The sequence below is a fragment of the Micromys minutus genome (assembly GCF_963924665.1).
Source record: "Micromys minutus genome assembly, chromosome: 19".
Classification (NCBI taxonomy): Eukaryota; Metazoa; Chordata; class Mammalia; order Rodentia; family Muridae; genus Micromys; species Micromys minutus.
In genome coordinates this window covers 36272745-36298300 of record NC_137954.1, presented here as the reverse complement: position 1 = coordinate 36298300, position 25556 = coordinate 36272745, and the positions used below count along the sequence as shown (strand labels likewise).

The 25556-nt window shown below is 43.4% G+C and overlaps 1 protein-coding gene across 3 annotated transcripts in view; it reads right to left on the bottom strand.

The window, feature by feature from the left end:
• The window catches only part of DGKD (diacylglycerol kinase delta), a gene marked incomplete at its 5' end in the record, with an annotated part of 90122 nt that overhangs the window by 25064 nt on the left and 39502 nt on the right, over window positions 1-25556 (bottom strand). For 2 of the 3 annotated variants that reach the window (XM_080932704.1, XM_080932703.1), the window contains 6 exons: window positions 936-1098; window positions 1692-1794; window positions 2708-2833; window positions 3157-3263; window positions 3998-4130; window positions 4421-4525. In XM_080932704.1, coding sequence (XP_080788830.1) covers window positions 936-1098; window positions 1692-1794; window positions 2708-2833; window positions 3157-3263; window positions 3998-4130; window positions 4421-4525 — 737 coding nt within the window. Of the gene's footprint in view, window positions 1-935; window positions 1099-1691; window positions 1795-2707; window positions 2834-3156; window positions 3264-3997; window positions 4131-4420; window positions 4526-16674; window positions 16849-25556 lie in introns of those variants that run through there. The other variant, XM_080932705.1, reaches the window with a different exon arrangement.

Genomic DNA, 25556 nt, shown 5'->3' with positions numbered 1-25556 from the left:
AGCTACTTGGGACTGTTTTCCAGCAAGTGGTGCAGCAAGTGAGCAAGAGCAGCAAAAACAAAACAAAACCCTGATGGCCCAGCACCCAAGAGTGATGGGCAGCATGAGCCCCACAGCATGTCCAGGCTCAAGCTATAGTAACATCTGGCTCTAAAAGAACTTCTCCTAAGCTCCTCCCAGAACTCACAATGCAAGTAGGGACTGCAAGCACCTTCCACTTCAATCTCCCCAAATGCTGGCATGCCCTCTGAGTCTTACAAGAACAATTACAAACCAGTGGAAAGTACAAAACTAAAAGGAAACAACACGGTCTCCCTGACTAGCAGATAAAAGGCTCCACATCTCACCACACCTGCATGAAGATACCATGGTACTGAGATAGAAAAGGCCCTTTGGTTTCACTGGAGAAAGGCTTCCTACGAACTAAGCAGGCAGTACAGAAAGCAAGGCAAGTCTGTAAGCACCTGCACAGAAATGTCCCAAGCATAGGAGATGATGCATGTGAGCAGCTAGAGTAGCTGTGCATGCATGTTCACTTGTGTGTGGTGCTTCTGCAGTGGAAGGATGCAAACATCTACCACCTATTAGAAGCAGGTCTTTCATAAGTAGAATTTTGGGAGAGGCAGTTGAACTTCTTTGCTATTTTAAAGCTTCTTTATAAAAATGTATTTTTATTTAAGGTATACTGCTGTTCTGCTTGTATGTAGTCCATACACCACGTGTTCAGTGTCTACAGAGACAAGAAGAAGGTGTTGGATAATCCCCTGCTCTGCAACTGGAATTATAAACAGTTCTGAGCTACCATGTAGGTACTGGGAATCAAACTCTGATCTTCTCAAGAGCAGCCAAGGCTCAGATGCACTAAACCATCTTATCTTTGCTCCTTTCAAAACAAGCATGTCTTATCTGAACGGAATGTCTCACACAATCCCTACCCAAGGTGTGGTCCTCCATTCATGAGGTCAAAAACCTGGGCAGGGTTCAGCAGCTGCTTGAATCTTCTGAGAAACTTCACACCTTGATTGTCTCCACTTTTTGAATTGACAAAGACCAGCAGGGGGCTTGTGCAAGATGGAGGACAAGTAGCCTTCCAGAACCCTAGAAGTGAGGTTGGAAAAGGAAAGAACCCTTATAAGTTGTTGAGGTGTTGTGGACTGAATAAACAGCAACAAGAGGCACAGAGTTCACAGGTGAGTCAGTGACTCAGTGGGGAACAAACCTGGTGTGAGGTGAGCTCACCTCATCTCATTTCACATCTTCAAGGATTCCAGATTTTCCCTCACTGCATTATCCCCTCTTCTTGCTGCCAATCTGGCAAAGCTCTTCCCTCTGAATCATGTACCCCAGAGATCCCCTTCACCAATCCTCGCCAGTATGTTTTTCAATGGTCCAGACGGACACACTAGGCTCTGCCACAGATGGTAACAGGCACAGTCCTTCAGCTCATGGCATACCAAGATACTTTACATTTGGTCTCTACTCAACAGCCAAGTACATTTATCAGTCCTTCCAGAAAAGTGCTGGCTCAAGCTATGGCGAGTCCTATAGCAATTCCCAGGATGCCAACTAGGACTTCAGCCCATGCCACATCTGCGCCCAGCCTCCTGCTGATCATGTCTCACAGCTAACAAGACACCCACCTCCAGAGCTAGTAAGGAAGGCAACATAGAGAAATGCATGTGAGCACCCACCATCAGAGTCAATACTGTTTAGTGCTGTGGGAGGGATGACAGACACCTTGCACAGGCCAAGTGGACACTTCATCACCAAGGATTCTTTGCAAGATGTGTGAACCTGAAATAAAAATCCACAAGTCACCAGGAGTCAGTCTCCTCGTATACACCAGAAACTCCCTGGCATAGCATCTGTAAAGTTCTCTCAAGAAGAGGCAGACACCCTCACAGTAGGCAAACCTGTGCCCCCAAACACCCTGTTCCCTGGCCTTGCACAATAGGAGGCAAAAAAATCAGATGGGATTCCACCCAGTAGAAGCCAGACATGAAACTGAACTACAGTCCTCTACTTCCATTTTAGTTAGCCTTAACTTTCAGGGGTCCTGCCTTCATGTGACTAGGTTCCTTGCTAGTCACTGACAGGGTAAAACAAGGTGCCAATCACAGCTGTCTAATCACTGACCGTCACAGGCATGTTTCCTTCCAGCCACTGATAGGGTATAGGAATCTGTAGACTAAGCAAGGACATGCTAGAGACATCCCAAAGTTCCATCCCATCAAGACACTTCTCCCCACACAAGCTTGTCCCTGATGGCCAGTGTGGGCAGGGACAAGCAGAGTCTATGAGACTTGATACTGTGTTCAAGAAGCTACAGTCATTCTGTGGCTCCTCCTCTTTACTTGTGGGTGTTGATCACTATGATCTTTGTCCCAGAACAAACTTCACTCAGTGTTCCTCAGAAGTATTCCTACTCTTAGTCACAGAAAAGTCCATGAACCTGTCCCAAAAGACCCTTTCACAATCTGCTGAGATGCTGCATGGAACATATATGGTACTTTTTGTGTTAAAGACAAGATCAAAGTCAAAGAAAAGGAATTAACAAAACTGTCAAAAATGAGGATGACCAGGCCCAAGTGAGACAGTCAAGGCTCGGAGCTAGGTAAACTCAGGAGTTAGGAAGAAGAAGAACAAAGCCCCGAGCCCAGAGTGTATCCACACATACCCACAGGCAGGACAGACAGCACCTACTTACCATGGCCTTGCACCAGAGGCAGCGCCAATCCTGCAGGCGCAACACACTGCCACAAGTCTTGTCACACACAATACACTTGGCACTCACAGGGAGGTTTCCTTCCAGCCACTGGTGAGGCATGGCAATCTGAAGACCAAGCAAGGACATGCTAGAAACATCCCAGAGTTCCAATATAAGGTTCAGCTGGGTACCCTGGGACAGAAGTGCTCTTTTCAAGACACTCCTCCCCAGTGTGGGCAGGGACAAGCAGAACCTATGAGGTACCTCCCACACCATGGCACCTACTGGGAAGGAAGACACCCAGACTTATGGGGATTAGGGCAGAGATGGGAGTGTAATGACCACAACAATTCCAGACCCTAGTATGATATATTAAGTGAGAAGTGTAGGGAAGGACAGGAAATAGAGGGGTGCTCTGCAGGTCACAGGCAGAATCCCCCTGAACATACCCCATCCTCATCCTCAATGATATCCTTCCCAATCGAGGCCAGTGTGGTCCACTTGCAGTTACTGGTTGCACGCACAGCACACCGTTTGTGAGCCTTAAACTTACACACTGTGGGAAAAGGAATACACAACCCTACAAGCTTCATCCTTAACAGGAGCCTCCCTGTAGAGCAAATGGCTGCTTAGTGAGGTTTGGGAAGAATGAGCTCTAGAGGCCAGTCACTTGGTGCTGCCACCCATAACCACAAGTCATAGGGAAGAGCCGGTAGAGGAGAATAGGGTGAGCAACTGAGGCTCAGCAGACTATGCTGGCCACTGTCACAGCACCTCACCTCTATCCAGCAGACAAACAGACTCAGAAAACATTACTGAACTGAAATCTAAAGTTCACCTAACTCCATATTACAAAATATTCTTCTTCTGGATTTTTTTTTAAATCAATTTAGAACTGTAAAACAAGCTGTATAAAATAAGCAGCAGGTAGTCCTGGGCATGAGTCAGAGCTTGTAGTCCCTGTGTGACCCCTGCTCTGCCACCAGAACCCTCCCTGACCCTGTACTCTGGGAGGCATGTTCTCCATCCACAGCACACAACCAGAACAGTCCTGTGCCTACTACTTTCTTTCTGCTCATGCTGCAGAAGCTTGGTAAGTAAAGGACACCCAAGGTCTGACTCCTCTGTGGGAAAACCACAAAGAATGGAATGGAGGGACCATTCCCCCTTGACTACCCTCAGGCATCTAGACTTATTACTTATTAAGACTGTATTTGGACTTCAAACAGTGTATCAAGTAAAATCTTCAGTAGTCACCTTTCACCAGAGTAACAAGTGCAGCTTTCTTACCTTCACAGGATAGCCCATGGGATGTGACCCCAGACAAAACTTCACGACACACGTTGCAATAGGTTGGTCGTGCATGAGAACAAGCATACCAGTTGTGCATCCCTGAGAAATGGTCCATGCTATACTGGGTAGGCTGGAAGAATGGCACAAAGAGGGAGAAGATAATATTTCTCTTTGGAATTCTTTAATGCGGCAACTTAGTTACATAAAGTACCCCAGAGGGGAAGACAGGTTCATAAAGGACAGGACCACAGCCTTGACAGGTTCATCAAAAGAAAGAACCATGGGCCTCAATTTTACAAGACAAATGCTGGGTCTACTTGGAAGATACTCTGAGGTGGGGGTGAAGGTGGGGGGTAGGGTAATTAGAGAGAAGGCAAGAGAGGCAACAGCAGCTCCCATAGACAACATGCTTCTTTTAACCTCAAAATGCTCTTTGTTCTGGACAGTCTTGAGTGCTGCAATCCAATCTTCCATTTCTTTCCTGTTGTCGGCACACAAGATGAGCTTCCTACAAGGAGTGATGACCTAGAAGAAGAACATCACGGTCGTTGTACCCATGAACAAGGGTAATGCTGGCAGCTACAAAAACTATCTGTATATGTTGTGATTTCAATATGCTTGGCTCAAGGGAGTGGCACTATTAGGGGGCATGGCCCTGTTGGAGTAGGTGTGGCCTTGTTGGAAAAAGTGTGTCACTGTGGGGGTGGGCTTTGAGACCCTCCTCCTAGCTACCTAGGAACAGTCTTCTGTTTGCCTTTGGATCAAGATACAGAACTCTTAGCCTTTTCTCAAGCACCATGTCTGCCTGGACACTGCCCTGCTTCTCAACATGATGATAATGGACTAAACTTCAGAACCTATAAAGCCAGCTCCAGCTAAATGTTGTCCTTTATAAGAGTTACTTTGGTCTGTTCACAACAGTAAAACTCTAAGACAGAGTGTATATTCACATTGAACAGATCATATAAGTATTTATGTATCACTATAAACCAAGAAGCAATTTCAAGCCAAAAGGTGAAAGGCATTTCATTAGCTATCCACCAGCTACCAATGTGAATGAGCACTTAGAACTCACTGCTCACACATAAAAAATAAACCCTGGAAAACTGAAAAAGAAGCAAACAAATGTTAGAGCTGCTGCTCCAAAGAGCCTTCATTTAATAGGCAGCACATAAGTGACATAGCAAGTCTGATCCATTACTGTAAACTAACATGAGCATGTCTTGTGCGTACGACAGCAGAGCAACAAACAGCTTCTACCGTTAGGAACTAAGCAATTTAGCTGGAATGAGACACAACTGATGCTGGCCAACAAACAGAAGGAACACGGGAAGAGTTTATAAACTAATGAGAATCCTTCTAAGTCAGAAAGACTACAAACTCAGAGTCACAGAAGAATAGAAAGCGCTAATAAAGGAATGCAAGGACACTTAGTTGGTGTTGGCACAAAAGGGAGAAATAGCCTCTTTTCTCTTTTCAGATCAGTGAAGTTCTAGAAGGTAACATCTAGACTTGCTGAAGTTGTGGGAGGAGTTCTCAAGTACTGATGGGAGGCAAACAGTACAAACAATTTAGGGGGAAAAATGACAAGGTTTATCCAAAAATGTCATAACTTCCTAATTTTACTGTAGAATGATACAGAACAGGCAAGATGGTTCAGCAGGTAGTCTCTTACTGAAAGCCTGATAACCTGAGTTTATTCCCCAGGATCTGCACAGTGGGAGAAGAACCAACTCCTGCAAGCTGTCCTCTGACCTACACACAAGAATAATATCTACACATACACATAATAAAATAATATAAATATTTAAGTAATTCCAAAATCAAATCTATACAAAACAAAGTTTAAATATAAGTTCTTTTTTTAAATGTCTTTCCCCTCTATTTTGATTACCTTAAAAAGAACAGAAGGCACAATGGAGTACTACTCAGCTATTAGAAACAATGACTTTATGAAATTCCTAGGAATTGCATCTAGAGAATATCATCCTGAGTGAGGTAACCCAGTCACAAAAGAGCAGACATAATATGCAGTCACTGATATTGGATACTAACCCCAGAAAGCTCTGAATACCCCAGAAACAACTTGCAGGCCATATGAAGCTCAAGAATAACAAAGGCCAAATAGTGAAAGCCTCAGTCCTTCTTAGGAAAAAAAATAATAAATGTATAGCACCCTCTCAGAGTGTGGTACACCTAGACCTTAAATCATTAATAATCCAAGAGCTAGGAATATAGACTTGTGGCAATTTTTGGTATCCAAAGATCATTATGTTTAATCTATACACACCAAGAAAACTCTGACTGTTTCCATGTTACATTCTGTTCTATATGTACTTTATGCTTATGGTAGCTAGTGGGATTTCAATGCATGCTAACAAATCTAAAAGAATTGCCAAAATGCTTTTAAAAATGTATCTCTCTTCTTTAAATAAAGTTGTAAGAAAAAAAAAAGAACAGAAGGAAGGAGGAAGGAAGGAAGGAAGGAAGGAAGGAAGGAAGGAAGGAAAAAGGGAAGGAGACTTACTTCCATGTATAAGCTACATGCAAACAAAAAATATTTATACTCCCTGTATAAATGGAAGCATACTATAGACATCACTTCGAACCTCTGCTTTCTCTCATAACTGTATGTCCACGCCTCTGCACCTGACAGCACACAGCCCCTAGCTCTACCTCAGAGGAGCACAGCAGTCTATGATACAGACACCAGCTTCTCAGCGAGTCCTGTTTACCACTGGGAACTCTGCACTGTTTGAAATCCTTTGTTATTTCATGGAGTGCCCAGTGAATTTTCTTTTACTATTTTTACAGTATATCTCTGAGTCAAATTCCTAGAAGTGGAATTTCCCTGAAAGAGAGTAAATTCATATGTAACCTTGCTAAATGTTGCCAAATTTCCTTCTGCAAGTGCTGGACATCTCCCACTGCATTCCCACCAATAAGTTTAAGAAAGTGCCTATTTCCAGGAGGATCTTCACAATCTTTCACCTTTTACGTTTGTACCCATCTTATCTATTTAAACTTACATTAAGACCCAATTCAGAAACATGACATTCAAGTGCTATGATTTTGCCTGGGACTCAGAACACACAGAAGCAGTGCTCTTTCCAGCAACTAAGGTTCATCCAGAGATGAACAGAATTGGGTCTCCAGTGAAAGCTTTGTTTACACTCAGGTTTTCAGGTCTCCTAGAATGAAGAATCTGAGGACACACTGGACACTAGCATGGGAAAAGCCAAAAGTATGCTAAAACGAAGACAGAGACAACAGCAAGGAGCACGGCCTTCCTGAAACAGGCACCCTGTGGGCTTCCCTCCCACCACACACACCCTCTACTGGCTTGCTGGAGTCTGTTCCAGAACTGAGTTTCCAAAAACATGAAGGTGAAGCTGCCACCCAGAGAAAACTCACATTGGAGAAAGACAGACACACAACCACCTCAGATGTTCACAAGGATCGCAGTATGAGGTCTGGAAGTGGGGTTAGCCAGTACTTTAGACATTGTTGGAGATGGTGGTGGAACTGAAACCCTGCTGCTCATTATTCTAGCTCTTCTGCAAACTCTCCTTAATGACTCCCTCTATCTTGGCCTCAAAATGTGAACATTTTCATCAGAATAAGAAACCTAGTCAAAGAGAGAACATGCATGTGACACTGCATGGCAGGGATAGCAGGCAGGGAACCAGGATACTCACAGAGGTGAGCTATGAGAAGAGCTGCTGTATTACTCCAGCACACACTGGAAAACGGAGCTTTGCCCCACCCCCAATCTAGCCCTGCACATTCTGAAAAAATAACTTTGCAAAACTGTTATGCTTAAAGCCAATGAGTCAGTAACCAAATGATCGATGTGTCATTTCCTTAGCCTGAACAGCATAGCAAAGGATAAGCTAGCAGATGTCAAGGAACCTGAATTTAGATTTCTATCTTTTAAACCTGCACCTGTTCTACAGTATGGAAGCTCAAAACAGACACTATCTCGAACCCCACATAGCTTCATTGGTTGAATGTGGGAAGTCCATTTCTTTTCTGGAAAGGGGGTGATCAAACCCCAGAGAGGGCAGTGCAGGGACACAACCTGCCTTGGACCAATGCCACATTTTTGGCCTCTGGATCCAAAGCTCCATAACTTGTATCAGGTGCTTTTCAAACTCCTGTTTCCATTTCCCTATCTGAAAACAGGCACTGAAGGCACCACCGTCCTTAGTTGTCAGGGTATATTGCAGTACCTTACTGTCACTGTCCCAGTGTTCCCATATGATATGACCAAGAGACAGTCTATGTGGACACTGCATTCTTCTACCATAAACAGCCCAGCCAATGGAATGAGATCATCACAGCAAGTCCTAACAAATAAAATTAGACTTCTGCTCCTTTCCAATCACCTTCCATATTTCTGAACTGCCCATAGATAACAGAGTGTGCCCTGTCTGCACCTATCCCTCAATTCGCTCTCATGACTGATACTTGTACTTATCTTGGCCCCAGAGGTCTCATCTCCCTGGATAGACCCACCAGGACAAGCCATGCCAACTGCCAACAGGTACCACATAGACAAGAAGTGCCTTTTCCCCCCAATGTGTGTATATTGAGTTTCAGGAGAAACTATACAGAGGTTGAAATTCTCAAAAATTTTAAAGTAACCATCTAGCCAAGCATGGTATGCCACACTTTAAGTTCAGCACTTTGAGGCAGAGACAGGAGACCAGCCTGGTCCAGGCAGTACCAGGTCAGCCAGAACTACAATAGTGAGTGTCTTACCTTCCACCAAAGCAGGGTTGGGGGGATGAAAAGAAGACAAGAAAAACAAAACCATGCATCTGCCTAGACTCTCAGAAATCCTAATTAGAAAAGTGCATCTATAAGGACTAAAGAGACAGCTGAGCAAGTAAAGTGTAGCAACCTGAGTTTAATCCCAGGAACCTTCATCCTTGGGAAAAGAACTGACCTCCCACAAGTTGTCTTCTGACCACCACATATGTGCTATGACTCATACAAGATAAACAAATAAATGTAAAAAAACTAAAGAAAGAAAACCACATGCAGAACAAACAGCAGAGACAGATACCCAGAGATGAGCAAGAAAGCACACTGGGATTATGTTGACTCAGGATTAGAAACAAATCTTAACTCCACAGAAATACTTGCTTGGTATTCCTCCCAAAAGAAATGCAAATTGAAAGTATAGACTCAAAAGTTTATTTTACTTGCATCTGTTGATTATGTGTGGAAGGGTTCATGTCACAATGTGGACATCAGAGTATAAGCTGTGGAAGTCAGTTCCTTACCCTCTGAGCCATCAACAGCCTCTCCACCTCTTCCTACTCCCACCCCCTGAATACTTTTTAACTTACCAGATTCATAGAGTTCATAGTCTGGTAGCATGTTACACTGACTCTCAAGGCAGAGTATAAGACACCACAAATTTTATGGAGAGCATATGGTAAAATCTAGTGAGCTTTTAGACTTTTGTCTCAACAGAAGCACTTCTATAAATTTACCCTGGCCTTCACCTGCATAAGAAGCCATATACTGCATATAAAGTTATTCAGAGAGGTACTCATAAGATGGAAGAAATCACTGTGTGCTGACAGTTACAAAGGTGACGGGAGGCTGGCTACAGTAAATATAATCTGTTTATATAGTAGGCACCACACTGACACTAAAAAGACAGAACCTCTGCAGCACAGCTCCCAAAACATACAACAATAAAAGCAAGTACAGCAATTGTGTAGTGCAGAGGAAAAAGCAGTATCAGTTATGGCTGGGAAATATTTCACATCGTTTTCTTACAATTTCTGCATCATTTATTAGCAACTTGTAGCACCCACTTAAGAAACAGCCTTAAGTTTACAATACACACTATGCCTCCAGGAAAGGAACTATGGAAAAGAATTTTATTGGACTTAGACATGATGGCACAAGCCTTTAATTCCAGTTCTTTAATACCTGCAGAAGCAAGTACTTGGAGCCTAGTCTACAAAATAAGACCCTGTCTCAAAAAAAAAAAAAAAAAAAAAAAAAATTAAAGTCTGTTTAATTAAATATGAGCTTTTGTTTTACTTCTATCTCTTCAGACAAGTGCATAATTTCCCATGAGATAAGGAGAAACTTCCAGCAGCTGCAGCCCTGCCAACAGGAACATGAGCAGAATCTTCCTTACTAGGAAACAAAAGGCATTATGCCTATAACTAAGCAGGTCCAACCCAGTGCTCCAAATGGGCTCAAGATACTCAAACAGTCAGACAGCCTGCCATGGTGCTGGGAAGAATTAGCTAAGGAGACGATTGAAGCACACGCAGTGATCTTTGGGAAGCTGTGGTGAAAGAGCAAGAGCTACCTGGGAATGTGGCTCAGAGATGGAGTGAGTGTCTAATAGGGAGACAGCTCTGTAAGCAAAGCAAAGGAGCTACAGTAGAGACACAGAGGACATTTCTGAAAAGGCAGTGTTCACACCCACTGTGGCTGATGGTCAGTGGGGGTGTCAGATAACAACACTGGCTAAAAGAGATGGACACTTACAACCTCAGGCAATCCACAAGGTGTTTTACTTACAGTATTTGCCCAACGACCCTATGTAAACAATCCCTCCTTCTCAGGAGAGGAGAGACCCAATGTAGCCAGATGGGGCTGCTCCAAGTCCTGTGGCAAATGAGGCAGCTGAGGGGCAGGAACAAGGCAGGCCAGATCCTTGGCCCACAGCTGCTTCTTGTCTGGCAGAAAGGGAGACTGCAAAGCACCTTGTCCGAGAGCAGCAGGCAATGGACAAGAAGAACCAGAATGCATCTCAAGCTCTTCTGGATTCAGTGAGAACTGTGGGTAGCTCATCTCACTTCCTTCTGGCAGGTGAATGGCCTGAAGATCAATGCACACCTCAATGAGTCGTCAATTGGCTGCCCCTCCCACCCTGGCCACATCTTTCAAGAGTTCAAAATAGAAGGTAAAGAAGAACTAAGATCTAGAAGGTAATAAATGAACCATCAAACTAAACCATCCACCAACACCATTTCAGGAAACAACCCTCTCAGCATTAAGGTGAGGCTCTGCACCCAGAATGTCCAAAGGCCAAGACACGGGCTACAAGGCAAAGCTCAAAGTGGGCAGGGCAGGTATGCAGCCTGGAATCAGAGCTGCTTAGTCTTCAGATTTATTTCATGGAGACAAACCCAGGTGACTCTGAAAGGGCTTTCCTTATTCCCCTAACCAAAGCTCATGTGAAAACCCTGGTCAGTGAAGATATCAGTGATGGCACAGGCTGGTGGGCCTTGGGAACATGGGATGACAACAGTGGGCTCTTCTCGGTTCTCAACACCTGAGTGTCCTGAACTGAGAGCTGAAGAATGAGAAAGGACTTAACACCACCACTCATGGAGGAGAAAGCCCCACCACCTCCAAAGTCCCTCCAAGGCCCAGAGAAGAGGCAGCCTTTGACAGAACAAACCAACCAGAGCAGAGTGTCCAAGAGGCTTTCCACTCATGCCATATCCAGGGTAAGCCAGAACAGGCCTGCCATCCAGCTACTAAATAGTATCCAGAGAAAGCCAAGGAGGATGCAATGCTGCCTTCCGTGTATCCAAAAATAACCCCCACCCTATCCATTCAATTCACCAGTCAGGAAGGTGCACATAGGGGCAAGATGAGAGAGATCGCTGCACACCATGAAGAAGGCAACAGTAAAAACAAAAAAACAAAAAACAAAAAAAGAAGGGTTAGAGATGGCTTAGTTTGCAAAGCTGCTCAAGCATGAGGACCTAAGCCAGAATCCACATAAAAACCAGGAAATATTGGCACATTTGCAATCCCAGAACTGGGAAGACAAAAAGCCTAACCCCAGGTCCAAGTGAGAGACCATCCTGTATCAAAAAGCAAAAAAATGGCACCCAAGGATGACCTCTGGCTCTACGCACATTTCTACACATACAATCGAAACACCTCCAAAAGCTGGACAAAGGTAGAGTAGCTGGATCACACAGCAGAATATGAACACAGGGGATTCTTTAAAACTAAACATGCAGGCTGATGATATAGCGAAAAAGGTAAAGGTGCTCACCACCAATCCTGCCAACCCAAGTTCAATCCAGTGACCCACAGTAAAGATAACCAAGTCCTCCAAACCGTCCTTGAACCTCCATACCTATGCCATAACATATGTGACCCTTCCCTATAGAAATAGATAGATGTAACTAAGCATGCAACCTCCATAAAACCCAGTGATCACTCTACATTTATTATGGAAGAATAGACAAGCTATCAGCTATCCATGAGGGTCACAGCAGCCTTGCTCATAATCACTGAGCACAGCTCTGAAGCTCTCCCCATAAAACTATAAGCACTATAACATACCTACACCGTGGGATATATTCAGCAATAAAGAGGTACACAACTTGAATTAACCTCCAAGAAACTATACTGGCTGAAAAAAAGCCAACTCCAAAGATTACTATGTGCTGTATGATTCTAAATATACAACATTCCCCAACCGATGAGGATATGGCAAATAGACTAGTAGCTACAGGGGTTGAAGAAGTCTTGAACAGAAACAAAAGGAAACAGGAAAGAAACAGAAAGAAAGCAATTTTTTGGGTATAGACAGATTCAATGGTGGCATCCCTGCAGGACATGTTCTGCAACTACACAGAGCTCACCACTGAGGCAAGCTGGTAAAGGGCATGAAGGTTTGAAAAATGGGAAGGCTATTTACAAAAAGCCATGATCAACAGCAATTAGGTTTGACATGAAAACCCAGAAATGACCTCCCCCCCCCCCCCCCCCCGTTTCTCTGTGTAGAGGCTGGCCTTGAACACACAAGAGATTTACCTGCCTCTGCCTCCCAAGTGTTGAGCTTAAAGGCATAAGCTACCATCTGGCAGGCCACATTTCTTGAGAGGTCTGTCTTATCAAAAGTTAAAAGTGTACCCTTATCTTGCTAAGCCTCCCAGCTTGCCAAGAAAACAAGTCTCACCTTCAACACATATCCTCAAGGAAAGGTGGCTCCAATACTTCCTGTACCAATTCTGTGCACCAAAGTGAGCACTCAGCATCTTAGTCAGCACAGCAGACTATGAAACCATACCCTCTAGCTCAAATGCTTGTTCTACTGTTGGCTATAATGAATAGCCAAGTACCAGCACAGTGCTACCAAGAAAGACCTTGGAGTAAGTAAAGTTGAGGAATTCGTGAACAAAGGCAGGTGGTAGAGTCCTCCCTGGAGAGTTGTCAGTCCAGCACCCACTTCAGTAAGAATGCAGAGAGCAACATGAGTCAGCAGACCAATGTCCAGGTACCTACCTCAGGAGTTCCGTGTGCCAATGGAGCTTTGATGTCTTCTTCTTGCCAATTGCCAACAACCTTGCCAATCAGAGGCCAATGACTGCCACCAACCATCCGGCATTTCAAGTCAGAAACCAACTTTAGATTATACCTCCTCCCTCACATTAATCCCTCATCTGGCCTCTAAATCCTTTCCTCTTCAGGAATAGATCCAGGTGATATTTTTTTAATTGAACAAACAGGTAAGACCCCCATATCAGACAAACGCTTGAATACAAGAGTGAGTTTCACAGAATACAATGTAGTAGATGGTGATGGGAAAAAGATACTATGGGGGAGGGGAGTACATACAGGGAGGGATTTCTAGGTGACTCAAGAGCAAAGACAAAGAAGGGGTGATGAGATCCAGCAGGTAAACTGAACAAGTAAGGACAGAAGGGGCCAGCCATGCAGGGACACAGAATAGTAATTTCTACTTCAGGTGAAATAGAAAGCACAAGAGCTTCCTCACAAAAGGCTAAACCCAGCTATTCCACTCCTGGGCATATACCCCAAAGATGCTCCACCATGTTCATAGCAGCCTTATTTATAATAGCCAGAAGCTGGAAAGAACCCAGATGTCCTTCAACAGATGAATGGATACAGAAAGTGTGGTACATTTACACAATGGAGTACTACTCGGCTATTAGAAAAAATGACTTCATGAAATTCGTAGGCAAATTGATGGAACTAGAGAATATCATTGTGAGTGAGGAATCCCTGTCACAAAAGAAGACACATGATATGCACTCACTGATAAGCAGATACTAGCCCCAGAAAGCTCTGAATACCCAAGAAACAATTCACAGACATTATGAAGCTCAAAAAGAAGGAAGGCCAAAATGGGGATGCCTCAGTCCTTCTTAGAAGGAAGAACAAACACTCATGGGAGGAAATGCAAGGTCAAATAGAGGAGCAGGGATTGAAGAAAAGATCACTCAGAAACCACCTCACCTGGGGATCCACCAAATTCAAGCACTATAGCTGATTCCAAGAAGTACTTACTGGCAGAAACCAAATAGCAATGCCTCCTCAGGGGCTATATTAAAGTCATATAGATACAGCTGAGCATGCTTGCAGTTAACCATCGGACTGAACTCAGGGACCCCAATGAGGTTGCTAAAGAAAGGACCTAAGGAGCTGAAAGGGGCTACAACATCATGGGAAGATAACAACATTATCAACCAACCAAACCCTCCAAAACTCCTATGGACTAAAACACCAACCTTTGTGCACACACTGAGAGACCTATTGATCCAGTTGCATATGTAGCGGAAGACAGCATTGTCTGGCATCAATGTGAGAAGAGTCTTTTGGTCTAGGGAGGGCATGTTTTCCCAATGTAGGGGATTGCAAGGCAATGGGGTGAAGAGGGTGGTCAGGAGGGAGTGCACCTTTGTGAAGGCAAATAGAGGGGGAGGGGAGCCGAACTGGGGAAAGGGATAACATCTCAAATGTAAATACAGAGTATGTAATAAAAAACAAACAAAAAACTGGCTTCTGACTCTTATCTCCAGCATTGTTCTGGTTACTCTACTGAAAACTGACAGGGCAGCAGTTACGAAGTCTTTGGGGGGAAACTCAGTAATCTAACACCAAACACAGAGCAGAGGTGTGGACCCAAATGTGCTCTGATGGCCACAAGGAGCTGCTGACAAGTCAGATGGGGAAGAGAAAAAGACAACAGACCTCCCTTAGGCAGTGGGCCAGGCCAGCTGCTATGCTGAGACCAAGACATCATGGGTAAAGGAGGCTTGGAGTTGAGAGGTAGATAGAGATCAGTAGCATTTCAGTTGTAACCAATGTTTGTTCATATCCAAAAAGTCATCATTTTGCCATCAGTGTGGTTCATTATGAATGAGACTACTTTATCAGCACCACTGATGGGGCTGAAGGATAGCCATGTACCACATGCTACTTAAATCAGTGGCAGAGACCCGGTTCAAGTGGAGCTCTGGAAGAGCCCCTGCTACCCGTTATTTTTACTGTTACTTTCCTGGCCAGATAAACAAATATTCACCATCGTGTGACAAATGCCTACAGTATTCACAGTAGCAATATGTTCTACAAGTTGCCATCTACACCTATATAAGTGTATGCTGTGGTATTTGCACATATCTTGGAGCAGTTTTGGTGAGCAATGTGACATTGTCTGGTCTAGCTGAAGATGCACTAATTCTATCCTTAGAAACACATGCTAGAGGCTTCTGCCTGTAGCCAGAACATAAAGATAAGCATGTCCTTAGCACCATAGCTCATAATAGTAAGATCTAAGAAAACCTACTCTGTCAGTGGGTTGGAGCTTTCCACATGTCCTGGAGCATTATGGAACCTATGAAAACCAGCTCTGTTGTCTTTACCAAGTCATTTAACAAAGGCCAATGTGTCCACAGTAATCAATCTCGGATAAAAGGAGTTATACAGTATAATACAACTGATTCAATCCTTGAACCAGCAAGGAAGCACTACCTAGTGCTCTACGTACATATGCATGTAGAGACAGCAGAACACACGCAGAGCATGAAAAACACCAAGTTCAGACCACTGGTACAACAGAAATGAGACTGGGAAGGGAAAGACTATCCCAGAGCATCCTTCAATGATACCCACATGTCTCAAGTCCGGGAAGCATAGTAAGTTTTCAAAGTCTTTTATGTTTCAGCATGAAAATAGAGATGCACCGCAGAGGTAACAACACAACCACAGTTCATACTCAAAGTTCAGGAACACAAAATACAAAAGGTTAGTTGGCAACCATACCAGTAAACTGCTTTAGCTAATGAAATGGAGGGGCCTCCTGTGGCCACAGCATACAACTATTTTTAGAGAGCTTCTCAGATGTCTTTCTATTGTGTAGCTGACTGAATTCTCTGAGTGGCTGAAGTCTCAAAAGAACAGCTGATGGTTTTGGGGGTGGAGGTGTGCAGGGGGGCACTACCCAAACCACTCCATAGGAAGCTTTCAGAAGAGACCAACAGAACACCCTACCCCAAACATGCAGTTAGTGAATTCTAGGGATGGCCATCACCACAAACTAAAGACTTTTCTAACTGTGGACACATATCCCATGTGGCTCAGGGTGTGAATAAATGCCTTAGGGTAAAACTCTAGCCCCAAGTAGATAAGAAAAGGGCAGGACAGGGCTGCCCACACTCCATAGCAGCTGCTCTGGAACCACAGGGAAATCATCCCCTTGCCACAGCTTGGAACATTTGGGATAAATCAGAGAAACCTGCAGCATTTCTCCTGGGCAGGTAAGGGCAGAAAAATGTTCCTAGCATGTGGATGAAGGCAACAGCTTAAAGACACCAGCCTTCCACTTTTCAGAAACCGTCCCTCTCAGTACCCAAGGAGAGCCTTACCTCTTACCCAAGACCCTAACGGTCTCCCATGGGCTCTGTCTATGACCCGCTGTTCTCCACTTTCCAGCTGCCTCAAGCACTTCAGCATCCAAGAGAATCAGCACAAGCAGGAAGAATGGTGATAAGCAACCTGTGGGTCACACAGGTAAGCCAGGGACACAGAGTAGCACATTAGTACTGTGCCATCCAGCCACTGACTAGGGAGGTGGCAAACAGTGTCAGCATAGGACAGGATTGGGAAATGCTCTACTAATTATAGCTCCTGGCTCAGGAAGGTAGCTCAGAAAAGGTCCGGCGCCCTGAGCAATTCCTGTCACTTCCTGTTACTCATATCCTGCTGTTCTGGTGCAGCTCTGGCCCCTGGGTACCCATGCACAGTTCCCTAACTGGAAGCACCCCAGACAGACTATTCATAGCAGCTGGATGTGTGCAGAGCCTGAAACAAGGAAGCTGACACCTTCACAACCACTGCCACACGCACACACCCCCCCCACACACACACAGCTAGGTAAAAAGAGCTCAGAACAGGTCCTACAGCTAAACCTTTTTCCAGGCCATGACAGGGAATATTGACAGAACAGCTGCCACATGCTTCTCTAGTCCCCCAACAGAACTAGAAGCGAGAAGTGCTAGAGAGGAGTAGTGTAAAAAGATTCTCACCCCCCAATCAAGAAGCTATCTACAATTGACACCTGCTTATAAAGAAAAGTTAGTTTTCTTCAATAGAGTCTAATTGGGTATTTTAACCACACTTAAGGGCAAGCCCCATATCCAGTAGTAGTTGGCCAACAAAATTGAACCCAATACTATTTCATGGGCTTTTTGTCTCATATTGCTTTGTCTGGGTATTTCTTTGCCTTACTGATCTTTTGCTTATATATTATGGTTCTGGTCCTGTATTTTTATAGGTTGTGTGTTTCTATTGTTTCTTTCTTTTAAAATTTGATTTGTTTGGATTTTTTTTTCTGTTTGCCTGTTTGCTTCCTAAAGGGGAGGGGGGGCATGGAACTGGGTGGGTAAAGATAGGAAGACCTAGGAAAAGTTAGAGGAAACAAAAAACTATGATCAAAATATATTGGGGAAAAAAATCCAGAATGGAAAGAAAAAAGAACTGAAGGCAAGGAAGGACTGCATCACAGCTGGAAGATGCCACCGAAGCAAAGCCTTTGACCATTCTACCTGTCTGATCCAGGACACCCAGGCATGGAGCAAACAGCCTAACATGTCATCATCAAAAGGTCTAGAAAGGGAAGAAGAAAGGGAAGGAGAGAGAAGTTGGAGAGGAGAAAGCAAAAGTAAAGAGTTCTACCTAAAAATGAGAAATTTTGAATGTTTGGTTTAATTATCTTTTTCTTCTTAGTGGCTGCTTCATTACATTCAATTGTGCTCAGCTGTGGGGAAACTTTAGCAGAGTTGACCTTGGGTGAGTGAGTGGGATGTGCCTCAAGGAAGAGGGGAAGCTTCCACAAAAGGCTCCTCTGGTTCAGGAGATGAAGCCTAGGGAACATCTCTTGCATGGATTAGTCATGTAGAAGTCAAAACAAACAGGTTCTATCCAGGAGACAGGAGAAATAATCTAGACATCTAAACCAGAGACGTTATGACACGTTCTCTAATGGACATACACAGCTGACTATTATGAGGTGAGAATGTCCATGGCACAGAAAGACACTCATGGTGCAATAAGTATCTAAAGCAAATCAACAAGTGTATAACTATTAGGCTTTATAAACCTAAATTCTCATGTATTATAAGACAAGACCTGAAAATTATTGGTTTGTATCAGGACTTCCCAATTTTGACATTATTATATTTTGAGCCAAATAATTCTTTGTTACAGGGCTGTTCGTTCCTATATGCTGTTAGTTTGGTGTGGTGGCACACACCAGTAAACCCAGCACTAAGAAGGCAGAAAATGGGTTTCTGGGAGTTCAAGGCCAAGTTGGTCTACATACTAGTAGACTTCAGTATGGCCAGTCAAAGCTATACAGTAAGACTGTGTTTCCAAAAATCAAAATGAAACAAAAACAGATACATAGGAGTTGAGGAGCTATGTAACAAGCATCCTATACTGGACAGGGTACTAAAGAGCAGCATCACATGACAGCCAATGTCTCTAATTGTCCCTTTCAGGATCTTGCAACCCCAATTCCTTATCCCCACTGATGCTTCAGGATCCATGTTTAAGGTCTGCATAATACTGCTCATCTCTAGACTCTCAATCATAAAACTTATATAAAAGGTAATTAAAATGAAATAGCATAGTGGAAACACTCCCATGGTTTTTTGCTAGGATTCACTGGGTTCCTACAATTTCATTGTAGACACACAATGAAAACTACCAGAACTATGGAGCAGCCACTTAGACCCCACACAACAGTAACCAAAGAAATGACAGCAATCCAATATTTTTTAATATATAAATTTTAAACCTATAAGGAAATATGCTCAGTAAATTTAGATATTTATCTCTTTAAAAAACCCAATAGGTAGATGTCACTGTCAGCAAGTTCTGGAAACAAAAGGAAAGCAAGCTAAGCAGTTCCAAGTACAGCTTTCAGTCATACTGTGGGGAGGTTGTTGTCAACCTTGAGAGCCTTGCTAGAGAAAGCCAGCAAGGGATGGTAGGGAGGGTGTCTTAGTTCTGACAGCTACCAACCATATTTATCCACTTTTCTCTGTCAAACGTTTGTTTCATGGAACTCTGTATATGCCCAAGTACACCAACATCACCAGTACAATTAAAGAAAAACTCTTAAGCAACCACTGTTGAGATTCTGAAAACCCCACCCCTCAATTACCTGGCAGTAGCCAGGTATGCTCCACCCCAGTGACCTGACACTATAAAAGGGGCTGCTTGCCCCCTCCTCTCTTTCTTGTCTCTTGAGGCCTCTTGGCCTCTTGCAGCCTTGCTCTCCCACCCCTACTCTTTCTCTTCCCCTTCCCTTCTCCCCCTCCCTCCATGTGCTCATGGCTGGCCTCTACTCCTCTATCCCTCCCTCCCTCTCTCTCTCTGCCTCTACCACCCTCTTAACTTTCCCATGACCTGAATAAACTCTATTCTGTAAATACCATCGTGTGGCTGGTCCCTCAGGGGGAAGGGATTCCCAACATGTCCCCTGCCCGAGAGACATCTCCCTTGCCCCCAGGCCTCACCGCACCTCCATGGGCCATATGCCCCCCCACTCTCTTCATCCTTCCCCTAATATTGGTGCCAAAACCCAGGACGTCATCTTTTTACAACACTGGTGCCCGGTCACTTTTCCTTTCAGTGACTTTTCCTTTCATTGGTGCCCTGTCATCTTTTCCTTTCAACTACCATGTCCCAAGTTCAAGTTCTCTGAGCACTGGAAGTGGATCTTCCAGTGGTAGTGACACCGCCCAGAGCAGAGAAGTAAGGGCAGTAGCTGACTGGGCTATTTCTAAGCTCAACACTCAATAGGGTTTAAATAAGCCATTCTAGCAGCATAGGATACAAACAGAAAACAAAAAGCTGTACATTCTTAGTATACTCATCTAAACTAACGACTGAGACAGAAACTTTATGTTATGTGTACTTTATCACAATAAAAAGGCTTGAAGAAACATAGAAGGACATTTTTATAAATATATAAATATATATAAAACAATCAAAGGCAGAGCACACAAAGCCTAGATGGAAGTTCATCCTCAATGGGACTACTGGATAATTTTTTTCCCCTTCTTTCTGATCTTCTGTACTTTTTCAGTCTATAGCAAAAGCTTCTTTTCTGCTTATCATGGCAAAAAAGCATGGCAGTAGGTAGGCAAGGCAGCAGGAACAACTGAAAGCTCACATCTAAGTAAACAACAATCGAAGAGAGGGGGCTTGAAATGAGCAGTACCTTTAAATTTGCAACCTTTCCAGTAACATGCTACCTCCAACACTACCCAAAATGGGAACAAGGATTCAAATGCTGGAGACTGCACCACAGTACTTAGATTAAGTTTTCCCTACAAAATCATTCTCTGAGGGCCAGTGAGATGGTACGGCTGCCAAGTGTGACAGATTAAGTTCAATCCCCAAGATCCACAGTATAGTAGAACACTGACTCCTTCAAGTTGTCCTCTGATCTCCACACACGTGCTGTGGCATGCATGAGAAAACAAATAAGCACACGAAGACACAAAGGCAGGCACCCAAATAAACAAATTAACAAAAGGTGTTTTTAAAAAAGAAGCTTGCACCTGAGGCAACCTCTCCTAGTGCAGACCTAGCTCTCTCCCCAGCTGATGAGATCTAGATAAAACACTGCACAGCTGGGGCAGCAGAGGTAGAGTTAAGCTGACATCACAGGGGAGCCTCAAGCAGCATTCTCACAGGAAACTCTGAGGCACTCACTGGCCCTTGGCTGGTCCCTGCAGCAAGCATCTTGCTTTCAACAGTGACCTTGAGAGGGAAGCCCTCATCCTAAGAACAGTGGGGACAGGGTTTTAAAAAAAAAAAAAAGCCAGCAGGAAGTTGAGTTTCCACCCTCTACTTGGATGCTACTGGAGCATGTTACTGGAAGCCTGCTGATACCAATCCTTCCTTTGGAAGAAAAACAAATCTCTACCTCTTTAAATCACAAGTTCTTGGGTTTTCAGCTAAATATTTCAAGTATAATCTTAGTTAAGACACTATCTTCATCATCACAGAAAGCAAGGAAAGAGAGTCAGTCATCTTTATTTACCAAGAATAAATTAATTCAGTCCGCAGTAGTGACAAATGCAAACCTCAAACAGGCAGCAGTATCAGGGAACCTGATTTAACAATACAGTAAAGCTGAAAAAAATAACCTCTTTTTGAGTTGTTGGGTCCTCTGGGATTCTCAAACATTACATTGACATTGCTCTTGGTTACCCTCCTACATTTGCTGGTAAGGCCCTATTACTAAAAATATCGTCACTTGAGTCATAAAACAGAGAGAAAATCAGGTGGGTACTAACCTAGAAGAAGGTTCATTCCTACTGTCTAGATTTCACAGTGCTGAAAGGTGCTATGCACACTACCAAACAAGAAGAGTAGTCATCAGTCTTGACCAACATGACCCCTGTGATCTATGACACTGTCTTGGCAACATCCGCCACTAGTACAATAATGAACGGCATGAATGCTACAGAAGTGACTGCACACTTTCTGGATGGATTTAAGACCTACTCCATGAGATGGAACCCATATCTAGCACAGTGATCAGAACCAAAACCTATGACTAGGTAAGCTACAGGTCCTAGGAACAAACCTACTACTATCATTTTATTAAATGGACATAATATGATAATGATTTCTAATAGCTTATTGTTATACCTATAGATTAGTGCATCTCTCAACCCTCATCAGAGGTTTCTTCTTGCAGGAGATGAGAATTAACAGAGACATAAAACTGGTCAACATCAGAGAATAAGAGTATAAAGTGTTCAGCCCTAGATGTGGTGTCTATACCACACTTCTTCCCACAAGGCTCGGAGATCTTACAAAATGGGACAAAAGACTTTAAGAGCCAGAAGTGGTAGATGACAAGTCAGCAGTGCTTTCCAAACTCAACAGGGAAGTTGCACATATGAACTGACAGTAGTTGTGACAGCATGCACAAGGCCTGTGCAGCCTCAAACCAGACAGAATCGCAGCCCTGGGCAGCGAGGGCAGTAGTCATTAGTGGAAGAGCTACTACATTTAATAGCTGCTGGGGGAGGAAGGATCTGTTTTTTAGAGTGTGACTTCTGGTAGGACAACCACACTCCAGGGGAAGCTGACACCGAAGAGTATTTGGGCAACACAAATTGGACTACATGGGATTTTTTTAAAAAAGGACAGAAAGTTGGGTAAGTTAAAGAAGTGGGGATGGACCTGGAAAAAAACTGACTGAAGGAGGGGTGAAGAAGATCTAAATACATTGTATAAAATTCTTAGAAAATTAAAATATTTTTAATAATGGGATAGAAAGATGGCTCAACATTTAAAGGCTAAGGTTCACAACCATTAACAACACCGAAAATGCAGTCTGAGACTATCAATTAGAAATGGGCAAGCTACAACCTCATATCTGCTTGTTGAATAAAGTTTTATTGGAACACAGCCACAGCTGCTCATTTACATACTGTTTATGACCACACACAGCACAGTTGTCACAGAGCCTTCATAGTCCACAAAGATAAAACTATCTGGCTCTTTCTAGAAAAACCTGGCTGCATACCCCATATACAATTTCCTGGCAGTAAACAGTTTAGGAGTATAAAGGTGAATTAGAAATTAGAATTAATTAGAAATTGTCAGAAGTTAAATAAAAGCATTAATAAATGCACCTTCTCCTCTCTCTGTCTCTGTCTCAACAAAAGTGGGATCTCCATTCTGCTCCCAGATGGATCCCAGAGTGCTCTTTGTGGAGTACATACAAAGTAAACTCACAACTAAACCATTCCTGTTACCATGTCATATCTAACTGTTCATGTATGCACACTCACAAAGTAATATGAATGAAAAGCCTTACAGATATTTAAAAATGCCATCTGTACTTCAGCATAACTTCCACAACACACCTCACCCTATTTCAAATGCAAAGTTCAAACATTCTTGGAGCTGAAGCCTGCTATGTTCTCCTACTTTCCTGTGTTTGTCTGAGAAATTGACACAGTCTCCATTGAGTAAGATGCTCACTTGTGTGAGACACTCCCTGATTCTGCTGCTGGGAAATAGCTGGGACAACAGGGGCAGAATTCAAAAAAGGCTCTATCTGGCCCATTACCTCCTTCAGGCAGGAAGGACAAAATGACACTCAGCCCCAGGACAGTCTAGATAATACAAGGTTAGTCAGTCACTATGCAACAAAACTGTCCTATTCCTCCCAGCCAATCCACCATGCCTAGATGGAAGAGCAGTCACTATCCCCAAAAATGCTTTTAAGGAATGTTATGACTACATTCCTTTGAACACACACACCATGAAAGTCTCAAACTTTGTCACTATAGAGCCAGGCTATAAAACTAAACTGAGCTCACAGAATCACAGCAAGTGCCATTGCTGCAAGTTTATCTGTGCTTATCTCCTTTCACACACATACACACAAAAAATGAATATTCAAGGCAGAGGGAGAAGTCAGTCCTTGTCTAGGACATGCTGTGGATTGTGGGGCTCCTCCTGTAGGAACTGAATGCCTGCCAATAAACTCTGTGACAGCACATGAACTTGGGACTCTAACACAACTGTCCTTTAAATCCAAATCAGAAAAGGAACTGAGAATTATACCCGTCCTTCCAAGTTGCCAGCCCTAACCAAGAAAACCCTAATCCTAGGCCCAAGATCATGGCTGCAAACACATGAACACCTCAGGCTCCCTTAAGATGCACAGAGGTATATGAGTAAGTCTCTTACAGATGCCAAATGTCTGTATGCAGTAAGTTGAATGCAGTGTTCTAAAAGAAGTCCTATCAATCAAGCTACTTGCTCTCTGTAAACCCTTGATAAATTCACTCACATACTTTGGTCCAGGGGCTGTCACTTATCAAATATCCAGAAAATGCCAGTTTAGATCACATCCCAAGGCAGGGAAGTCACCACATACAAGAACACGTACCAAAGGATGAACTTCCTTTTCTATAGCCATCTCTCCCTTGTGTCGCTCAGGTATCACAGAGTTTACCTTTTCCTTCTAACCAAACTTACAACTGCTTCCTTATTCCTCTTGGTGTGCCAAAAGGACTGAGGAGGAGGAAGAAGAAGAAGGGAGGAGAAGGAGGAGGAGGAGAGAACTTGACAAAGATATAAAGAGATAACAAGTGGAGAGAGACAATGGAAGAGAAGAAGTAGGGAGGACACAAGTCAATGTACTTCATGTATACAGATACAAAATTCTTAACAATATAGTCCTAGGACTAGAACACTCTATTAAAACATCAAGCTTGCCAGGCATGGTGGCACATGCTCTTAATTCCAACACTTGGAAGGCAGAAGTCTACAGATTTCTGTGAGATCGAGGCCACTTTGGTTTAACAAAGCAGGTTTCAGACCACAAGGGCTACAAAGTGAGACCTTGTCTCAGAAAAAAACAAAAAGGAAAATAAATGAAGAGAGAAATATAGTCAGATCAATCTTCTGGAGCTGAATGGATCCCTCAGTGGTTAAGAACATTTTTTTCTTCCTCTTCCAAAAGACCCAAGTTCAATTCCCAGCACTGATACAGTGGCTTATAACCACTTGTAAGTCCAGTTCCAGAGGACATAAAAGCCTCTTCTGACTCTCATAGACACCATACATGCATGTGCAGCAAAACACTCATAGCACATAAAATAAAAAATAAATAGCAAAGCATGAGACAAGGATAAGAACAGATACACAAATCAGAGAAGCAGAATTAGAATGTAGAGGGCTGAAAATGGTCATTTCTCTAACCCCAACTTGGAAGGCTAACCAGAAAGACCACTATGAGTGCAAAGCTAGCCTGAGCTACACAGTGAGTTTGAGGCAAGCCTTTGCTACAGTAAGATCCTATCTCAAAGTGCACACTTGCATGCATGCACTAAAAACACACTCATAAATACAAGACCACTGGACTTTTTAACCAAGAAAACATAGGTAACTAAATGGCTGTTTCTCCAATAAATGCTGAAGGAAGAGGCTGACATTCATGTAGAAAACATCAACTCTGTATCTTGTGCCAAACACAAAATCAATTGTGAACAGATCTAAGTGTACAATCAAAGGCTACAAGACTTCTAGAGTGAAAAAAGAATGTCTTAGGTAGAAATTAAGAAAAGGTTGACATATCCAATTTCACAAAAGACTTATTCTAAAGATGTCATTAAGAAAAGTTAGATGACAGACTGTGGAGACCAGTTGTTACAAGACAGCTAGCTACCAGAGAAAAGATATCCAGAATATATCAAGAAAA